The sequence below is a fragment of the Sinocyclocheilus grahami genome, unplaced genomic scaffold (genome assembly GCF_001515645.1).
Source record: "Sinocyclocheilus grahami isolate Dianchi unplaced genomic scaffold, SAMN03320097.WGS_v1.1 scaffold179.1, whole genome shotgun sequence".
NCBI classification, from domain to species: Eukaryota; Metazoa; Chordata; class Actinopteri; order Cypriniformes; family Cyprinidae; genus Sinocyclocheilus; species Sinocyclocheilus grahami.
The window spans coordinates 1,786,367-1,796,310 of NW_015505358.1; the positions used below are offsets into that span (position 1 = coordinate 1,786,367).

Consider the following 9,944-nt stretch of genomic DNA (forward strand, 5'->3'; position numbering starts at 1 on the left):
GTGTCACCATGATGGTGTTTAGTGTTTGTGTGAATGACACTGTGCACCTTCTATATATATATATATATATATTAGTATTTTCCTTCTCAGCTTGTGGAAGAGATGTTTGTGATAAGCTTTGATTCTTCATGTGACTTGATCTCATCACTACTTCTTTTTGGTGGTTATCAATGCATTTCAATGGTTCAAAACAGATATTAGTACTTCAGTATGCTGGTTTATTAACATTACATCAGTTAATGAAATATGTTTTTTTATTGTGAATTTAAATTAAGTCTGTAAAACCCAAAATATTGCTACCGTATTTTTAACTGTGAAATTCTGGCAACCACAGCAGCCGGAATTTTACCGTAAATGTCACAGATTTTTTTTTACAGTGTAAAGTTAAAATGTATAGAACCTTGTGGATTTAACTTTTGTTTTAAAGTCAAAACATTTCTTTTAACATCTGACATACAAGGGTGTAGGTTTGATTTTGGCATTGGTAGGGAAATAACGGCAAACAACAGACATTTAATTGTTTGATCAAAATTATTGCTATGCAGGAGTTGGGTCTCTTATACAGATACATGACAGGTGAATGCAAATGTTTATCAGAACTTCCTTCAGCAACACGGGGTTCCTTCCCTGCGTTCATCTCCCAATCAGCCTGCAATTTTCATGCAAGACAATGCCCCCGTCACACTGCAAAACCGGTAAAGCAGTTCCTTGAAGCCAAGAACATAGAACTAATGAAATGGCCAGCCCAGAGTCCTGATCTAAACTTGATTGTAAATCTCTGGAAAATCCTTGGTGACAAAGTTATGGCTAATAATCCCACTACAGTCACCGAACTATGAAGAAGAGTGGACGAAGATCACACCAGCGCAGTGTGAGAAACTAGAGGCCTAGAAGTGTAAAGCAGGGCCTCTACACTTCCTACTCATTTCTGACAGCTGTAACCCTCCAAAAGTTTAGTTTTTCGTGCTACAGTGGTTACTGTTCTCTAATTTCGATCACTGTGTTTTTCACAAAATAATGTTTATTTGTTTAAATTCGCTGGTTGTTTTGTCAAACACGTTAGTAGAACAATGGTATACCCACAGCTAATATTCCTTCAAATTTTGAGTGATGAAGATGAACAATATTTCAGAAAAAAATCAAGTATTTATAGATTGTTCTCTAATTTTGATCTGCACTGTAAATAGAACTGAAATAAAATAAATAAAAATCACAAAATAAAATAGCTAAAACAAACTCAAATTAAAATTAAAGGGGTCATATTATGCGATTAAAATTTTTCCTTTTTCTTTGAAGTGTTACAAGCTCTTGGTGCATAAAGAAGATCTGTAAAGCTGCAAAGACTAAAGTCTCAAATCCAAAGAGATATTCTTTATAAAAGTTAAGAGTCAGCCACACCTACCTAAAACAGCTCGTTCTGACACGCCCCCACATGTCTACATCACTATGTGGGAAGATTTGCATAACGCCGCCCAAATGTTCACGCAAAGAAAGAAGGCGTAACTTTTATTCTCGCTGTAGTATTGTTGCTGCCACCATGTCGAGACGCTGTGTGTTTCATTGTGAAAGTGAAACTACTTTGTTTGGTCTTCCAAAAGAGGATGATATCCACTTCGTCATGCCTGGAGCTGATCCGTGCTGGTCGCTGAGGAAATACATCAACTTCGTGCTGTGGATCACCGGATTGGCTTTCACCGTGGACGAAGGCGGAGTCCAGCCCGGGCCGGGGTCGTCACATGTGGTTGCCGCAAGCCTGCCGGCCCCTCCTTCGTCGAATCCGATCACAAACGCAGACATGGCTTTATGTTTAGCGGCGCGATGCAACGCAACACGTAAAAAGACAGTATAAGTCATTATAATCAGTAATTATGTCCCCACTGGATGCAACAAATGCCTCGTTTATAATGGGTTTTATTGGTTTTGTCTCGTCGCTCGGCTGGACAGGGCATCACAATATGTTAAGGGGCGTAACATTTCCGTCACACGCTTGAGGTATTCGGCCAATCACAACGCACTGGATTGCTGGCCAATCAGAGCACACCTCGCTTCTCAGACCGATGAGCTTTGTAAAAATCGACACGTTTCAGAAAGGCGGGGCATAGAGGAGAAACAATAGTGTACAGTATGTGGAACATAATAATGTGTTTTTGAACCTTAAACCGCATAAACACATTTCATTACACCAAATACACAAAATAATGTTCTTTTTAGCAACGTCATATGACCCCTTTAAAACCAATTCAAATATTAATACAGTAACAGCATAGAAATGATAGAATAACACTGTCACCAACTTGAAAAATACTGCCATCCGGCCTGATTTGAGCTAGAGAAGCAAAATCTATGATAAGTTTTATTTGTGGATTGATATGGATCATTACTCAAGAGTTTGTCGCTTGGCTGAAGTTGAAATTATGAGTATCTTGTATCTTGGGAAGCTACAGATTTCTCAACGCTGTCTGACACGATAAAGTTGACTTTACAGCATCATTGTAAGGTTTACCTGCATTGGGAAGCAGGGGTCGGCGTTGCTGCAGGTGTGCAGACAGTCCCGTCCCTCTGCGAAGGTGCTTCGGCTGGAGCTCTGAGGAGTGAAGGAGATGTCGTGGTCGATGTACTGGCCCCAGTCCACCAGCATCTGGGAATAAGCGCTGTCCTCCAGGACGGCCGTGCTGGAGCCGCACATGATTTCATTGCTCACTTCTCGAACCTTAGAAAGCAAACCAGAGTGACTTCAGATGAGATGCATTTCCGCCATTATGCTGACCATCAGTTTTACACTCAAACATTTATGCTGAACATAAATATAGGCATAACTAGTATAATACTTAGTGTTTAGGGGTTTTTAAAGCTTGACATATGAAATACTAGTTTTGTTTTGGTCTGTTTTTTAATGGGACAGTTTATTACACCTTTTGACAAATAAGAATCTAAAAAAGGCCTTTGCACTAAAACTCTATTCTTACTAGATACTTTGATGCTATTGTGCTTAAGCAAATAAAACATGAGGATTTGCTGTGGTGAATAAAATGAATGCATGAAAACAAGTCTTGATATGCTGTTGTTTTGTGTGTGTGGGCAGTCAGGGAAATCTCATTATACCCCTCCGCCAGTGTTTGTTTACCTGTTAAAATGTCATTAAAACCACTAGCAATTAAACCGCTATTCCCCGAAATTAGATGGAAGTGTTTTTGCCCTCTTGCGCAATGTGAGATGTGGCAACGTGAACATTTGTCACGGCGCTTCTTGCACTGAAGTGCTGCAGCCTTTGCCTCATTAAAATAATAGTTTCAGTGAGGTGCGCTGGCAGCGACGCTCGTGTTTCTCTGCGTTTGGGAAGAAGAGGCTGTGCATATTTAAAACAGCGCACAGCATTGCATTTTTAATGCGATAATAGAGCAGGGAAAGGCCAATGTGTCACAGGTAGATGTGAGATGGAGCTCTTCTGAGGTGTTTAATATGCAACGTTTTCTCAAGCTTATTTGGCAGGTGTTCACAGATATATACTCTAATAATCTAATCTAATAATCATGCAATGCAAACAAGCATGCCATGATTTGATGATGTAAGTCAACATTAATTTTACACAAAAATGGCTTGAATATCTTTGCTCCCAATGACTATTTTGTCTTGTTTTCCAGTAGAAATGTCTAAAGATTCTTAAATCAAGATACATTTAGTTGAGAAGCAAAATGACTTAAGATAAGAAGTCTTGTTTTGTGTGAAATTGATCAAAATCAAGAGAGTTTATGATTAAATCAAGAACAAATATCTGCCATTGAGCTCAGAAAATTCAACTGAATTTAAAGGGAAAACAAGTAGATTTTTTTCTTATTGTAAGCATAAACTCACTTGAGTTTATTCAACTTCTCAGAAAACAAGACTTCATATGTTCAATTTGCATCTCAAGTAAATGTATCTTGTTTTTTAGATATTTATATTAGAAAACAAGACAAAAATACAGAGAATATATTCATTTTATTTTGCAACATTTAATGCCATGACTTTATGAATTTAAGACTTTCTGCTCTGATGTTAGGCCTTAATTTGTGGAAGGGTGAAATAAGACTTTTTACGACTGATAATGACATGAGTTCATTTGCATATCATTTCATTCCAGTTGCATTGAGTAACTCCTCCCCACAGTGACTCATTTTGTTCTGCACATCAGTTTCAGTCCTGTCTTTCATGAATTGTGAGGATATTCTCGTGCAGCTCACCAGAGGAAGTTGGAAGCCGCTGTATTGGCGTCCGGTGTTCCAGCCTTTGGGTTGGTTTTCTCCATCCTCGTACTCCGCCGGAAGCCATCTGGCCAAGCCGGTGTTGGCTGCTCCCCAAAGCGGGTTCTTCCTAAAAAAACACAGTATGAATGCATGTGATCAAAAATGTCTCATGACATCGCATTTTTAAAGAATATAAGGGAACAGCTGCTGTACTAAAGAGCTCACAGTCAATGCATTATTGCAATTCATATTCTCACATTACTTTCAAAAATGCATTGTCCTTCATCGGCCTGTAATTCTACATTGCATGACCTCACAAATGACAGGACCTGACTAGTAATGGCATTGCATACTGTACATTTCATTTTCTGGCTCAATGCAATGCATAAAATCTCTCAGTAACCGAATATAAACAAATATACTCATTCTTTAAATGTTTTTGTCAATGCATTTTGGGTTTGAACTAGAATAACAAGCACTTTCACTCTAAGCACTTAGTTGCCCTAACATTACTTGGCAAATCATAACATCACACCTGATATGTGCATTTCAGAGGCTTTTCACCAGATCTCTATGCACTTTGATTATTTAGTCACAAATGTAGTACAAACATTCCATTTGGTCTCTCATAAAAACTGCATGTATAACTAGACTTTAACAGGTTCTGAAGATAATGTGAGTGATTTTTGCCTGTGCAAAACTCAACATCACAGTCAAGTCGTTTATTTATATAGCGCTTTATACAATACAGATTGTTTCAAAGCAGCTTCACGTTTATAAAACAGGAAAATAATTCATGTTGATGTTTAATGTTTGATAATTAATGTTAATGTTGTAAAATGAATCAATTATGAAACAAACGTAATTTTTTGCTGTAAAGCAGAAAATAAATTAAATCATAAAACTGTTCATTTAACCATATATTTATATATCTATTTAAACAAAACCAGTCAAAATTCAACACTTACTAAAAACGATAAAAATCATAAGAATGTAAAATTTAACTATATAAATAATTTCCAAATAAAAGCACATATAAATAAAACACTTACTAAAAATGTGTTAAACCATGAAAATATGAAATTATAATAAATACTTTTACATAAACATTTCTAAAATAATTAATAATTTCCAAATAAAATAAAATTGAAATAAAATACTTACTAAAAATTGATTAAATCATAAAAATGCTAAATTATACTACATATTTGATCAATTAAAACAGTAAAAATATAACACTGAAAATTGCTGAAATCATAAGAATGTAAAACTGAAAAAAAGTGCTGTTGCTAGGGTGTTTCTAGGATAATTGGGGGTTTTCTTATTGTCTCAAGTCAAAAAAAGAGTGCATGCTTACATCTATGTGATATTTGAATCTCTACATTTGAGAATGATCAGAACAAACAGTCCCGTATGAACAGCAGTGGTAGTGTTTGTCGAGCCCCAGTAATAATTTGGAGAAATGTTTAAAATAGTATTAGATGCATGTAACACCGCACTCAACTACTCATAGAAGATAGATTTAATCAGAACTAATGATGTTTTTGCATTAAAAATATAAATTTGATGCATCAGAACTAGACAGATATGGTACATTTCCTCCCACAAATGTAAAATAATGCTATAAATCTGGCAAGCCGAGTCAGTGTGTGGAGAACTGGGATTAATTTCCCCAAAGCCAAATCAATCATATGCATCATAAAGGAAAACCATATATTGAGTTTATTCTGATTTAAATCTGTTTATATGATTGCAGACAGCTATCAGCGCAATGCAAATGAATCCACACTGCAAAAAAAGATTGATGTTGTCTTGTTTTGCAGTACAAATATTTAAACATTCTTAAATCAAGAATAATTTACTTGAGATGCAAAATTGTTTAAGCTATTAAGTCTTGTTAAAAAGATCAAAATGAAGTGAGTTTACACTTAAAACAAGAAAAAATATCTGCCAATGGTGTCAGAAAAAATCAACTTAATTCAAAAGGGAGAAAAGATCATTTTTCTGACCCCGTTGGCAGCTCATCTAATTTTGATATTTTCAATTTATCGTATGCAATTTTGTTTCTCAAGTAAATGTATCCTGATTTAAGAATGTTTAGATATTTTACTGAAAAAAAACAAGAAAAAAATACTTGTTTGGAAAATAATTTTTCACAGTGTGAGAAGCAACACAGAAGTATTTTTGTCTTGTTTTTCTTAAACTTCATGATTTTTTTATTCAGTATATTTGTCTAGCAAAATTATATAAGATATTAAGTCTTGTTTTCTAAAAATATGTAAAAAATTAAATGAGTTTAAGCTTAAAACAGGACAAAATATTTATATTTAAAAATATATATTATTTTACTGAACCCACTGGCAGATCTTTTTTTCTTGTTTTATGCATAAACTCAATTAATTTTGATACATTTTGTAGTATATACTGCAATTACACACACACACACACACATATATATATATTAGTATTTTTGTCTTGTTTTCCACAAATTACAGATTACAAATATCTAAACATTCTTAAATCAATATACAAGCAAAATTACATAAAACATTAAGTCTTGTTTTCTTGAAAAATATATCACAATTAAGTGAAATTATCAGAAAAATAAACTTGATTAAAATGGAAAACAAGATTATTTTTTTTGACCCTATTCAAAAACATTTTCTTCTTGTTTTATGCTTAAACACTTCATTTTCAGAAAACAAGACTTAATGTCATTTTGCTTCTCATATATAGATATAGATATAAATATAAATTGATTTAAGAATGTTTAGATATGTGTAATGGAAAACAAGACAAAAATACTGATCGGGAACATTTTTTGCAGTTGCAGCAGACGAAAGCAAGCACAGGTTTGTGACGTCTTTCATGACCCGGGTGAGCAGGGCATGAATATTTAAGGTTTAGACATTATTTTTATACTGTTTAGTTATATTCTCATCTGATCGAAGCTCTGACCCGCAGGTCATCTTATAATATCAACCTGATCCTCTCCACTAAAGGTTGCGGAACTGTTAATCGAAGGTCTGATTTCTGTGCTCTCAAACTGCGAGACGTGCCTCCCGCTGCATTATGGATGAATTATTAAGATGGGAGTCAGATACCTGTTATTGCAGACTCCAGAGATGCTGCGGTATTTTCCATTTTTGGCGCAGGTGGTGGGATGGAGAGTGCGAGGGCATCCAGACAGGTTTGCTATCCGCTCCACTGCCTTCACGGAAAGGAGTTCTTGAAAAGCAGTTAATGAGTTTACGAATGCAACTCAAACACTGAAGGGTAAACAGTCCGCCGAGGTTCCCGTAGATGAGGCAACATTGATTAAATCTGACATTTAAAGCTCTTCCGAGATGATGCCACTGCATTATTCCACACTTACAGAGCTGAATCTCTAGCACATGTCACACAAAATAACACGCTAATACCCCGCAGCGGCCCCATAAAGTGTTTAGACACTTAAAAAATGTCAATGCATTAGATCAAGTGTCATCGGTGCTTAGGAGCTTTTATTAAACGGATAGTTCATGCAAAAATGAAAATTTGCTGTTAATTTACTGTAGGTGACTATTTTCTTCAGAAGAACATTAAAGAAGTTTTTAGCTGAAACCGTGCTCCTTGGTGATTCATAAAATGCAAATGAGCAGCTTTTGGCACTTTGAGAGTCAAAATAGCATATCAGGAAACACAAAATGAATACCTGTGACTATTGACAACATATTGAGGTCTTATGAAGCGAAATGATCACTCTGTGCAAGAAACTGAACATTATTTACAACATTATTAGCTGTAACCCAGAGCCTCAGGCAAACGGTTCAGTTTGTGAATGAATCATTCTTTTGAACCGGTTCTTTTTAGTGAATCGGACTGAAGCGTCTGAATCAGTTCACGGTTCGAGCAGCACAGATCTACACGTTACTCAATCAAGTTTCAGACGCCTGACAGTCACTCCGACTCGAAATGAGCCAAAATACCATCTGATCCTGTGACGAATTAACTGATTCAGCGCTCCAGTTCCTGTCACTGACTGAACCGAGGAAACAGTTCGACTCGAACTGAAGACCGATGAGCCGCTGATATGAGCATGAGTGAACCGAGAGCTTGAATGAAAGGGGCAAAATTAACGTTTATATGGTTTCTTATGGCTTATATATAAAGATGAGCTGATGAAGACTAGTTTATTCAGCTTTAGACATGTAAAACATCCACATTTCACATCATTATTGGGTGCTTCAATAATATAATTATGTATAAGTGAGGTCATTGCGTGATTACGTAAACGAACTAGTGAATTGAACCTGTTCATAGAAACGAACTGTCCAAAAGAATCAGTTCGCAGACAAGAATCAGATTTCCTCGTTTGCCTGAGGCTCTGGATTACAGGTAACAATATTATAAATTAAGCTTTAGCGTTAGTTCTGGCAGGTCACGTGAGTCAAGCTTGCATCAGCTGATTCTCAGCTGATCACATCTACCTATAGGAATACGACACCTATCGCGGCATTCCTATATAAGCTGTATTCAGTATTATTCAGCAGCTTTTTAGCTTGCTTCGGAGCAAATTCCCCTCCTCCATCCCCAGCTCCACCTTTCGCCACAGTCAGGACTTAGCTTTCTGATATTCCTTGCTAATCAGACTCCTTTATCTTGAATAAAGTGTTACACTTAAATATCATTGAGTACATTAATGATATCTGCATTGTTCTGTTCTGTTAACCCTAGGGGGGTTATTATTGCTGCTCTCCTTGCTCATTAATGACAGGCTGCATGGATGGGCAGGGAGGTTTTTTGCCCAGAACAGAACCATACCGCCAAACCAAACTTTATGCTAAGTATCTATCATGCTGACGATAGTGGTCCTGACAGAAATGATGTTCAGTTTCTTGCACAGATGATTGTTTCGCTTCACAAGACCTCACTATATCGTCAGGAGCCATGAGTATTAATTTTGTGTTCCTTGATATGCTCTTTTTATATTCTCAAATACATGAAGCTGCTGACTTGCAATTTTATGCATCACCAAGGACCAAGTTTCAGCTAAAAATCTTCTTTACTGTTCTACTGAAGAAAAAAGTCACCTACATCTTGGATGGCCTGAGGGGGAGTAAATTAACCGCAGATTTTTATTTTGGGTGAACTATCCCTTTAAATTCACTGCAATAATCTGAGGCAATAATGTATGTATAAGAGCCTCACCTGACACAGACAGTGATCTTTTATGTCTCCTGCTCGCCTTCTCCTTTAAAAGCCCTAAAGTCATGTGAAAGATCTCTGCTGATTTGGAGATGTGCTGTGTTTCTGAAGCCAGCCGTCTGGAGAGCGTGTACATGTGTGAAGGCTGAGGATCGAAACTGCAACTCAGAGAAAAAGAGGGAAATACTATCTCTACTGTCTTTATTAGGAGATAAAATGTTTATAAATTATAAAAATGATGATAGACTTTTGTTCACCCTTGTGAAGTTTGATTCAGTGCAGCGTTGACCATCTGAAGACTCTCTTGAAAGGACGATATAATCAAGCTCTCAGGAACGACTAGTTTTCCAGAGAAAATCAAATGTGAGGATTAGAAATAAAATATGGAACAGAGAGTTCCAATAATAAAATCTAATATATAAATATATACAAAAACATATATATAAAAATAGTAATAATATTAATTATTATTATTATTATTAATAATAATACTAATAATAAAAACATAAAAATACTACTACTACTAAAAATAAT

The 9,944-nt window shown here is 35.9% G+C and overlaps 1 protein-coding gene across 1 annotated transcript in view; it reads right to left on the reverse strand.

Moving 5' to 3' along the window:
• Window positions 1-9,944, reverse strand: part of tpo (thyroid peroxidase) — a 45,267-nt gene that overhangs the window by 33,888 nt on the left and 1,435 nt on the right. The window contains exons 2-6 of the mRNA XM_016284075.1: window positions 9,668-9,749; window positions 9,414-9,574; window positions 7,328-7,451; window positions 4,221-4,350; window positions 2,504-2,710 (exon numbers count right to left, since the gene is read on the reverse strand). Coding sequence (XP_016139561.1) covers window positions 2,504-2,710; window positions 4,221-4,350; window positions 7,328-7,451; window positions 9,414-9,574; window positions 9,668-9,749 — 704 coding nt within the window. The remainder of the gene's footprint in view (window positions 1-2,503; window positions 2,711-4,220; window positions 4,351-7,327; window positions 7,452-9,413; window positions 9,575-9,667; window positions 9,750-9,944) is intronic.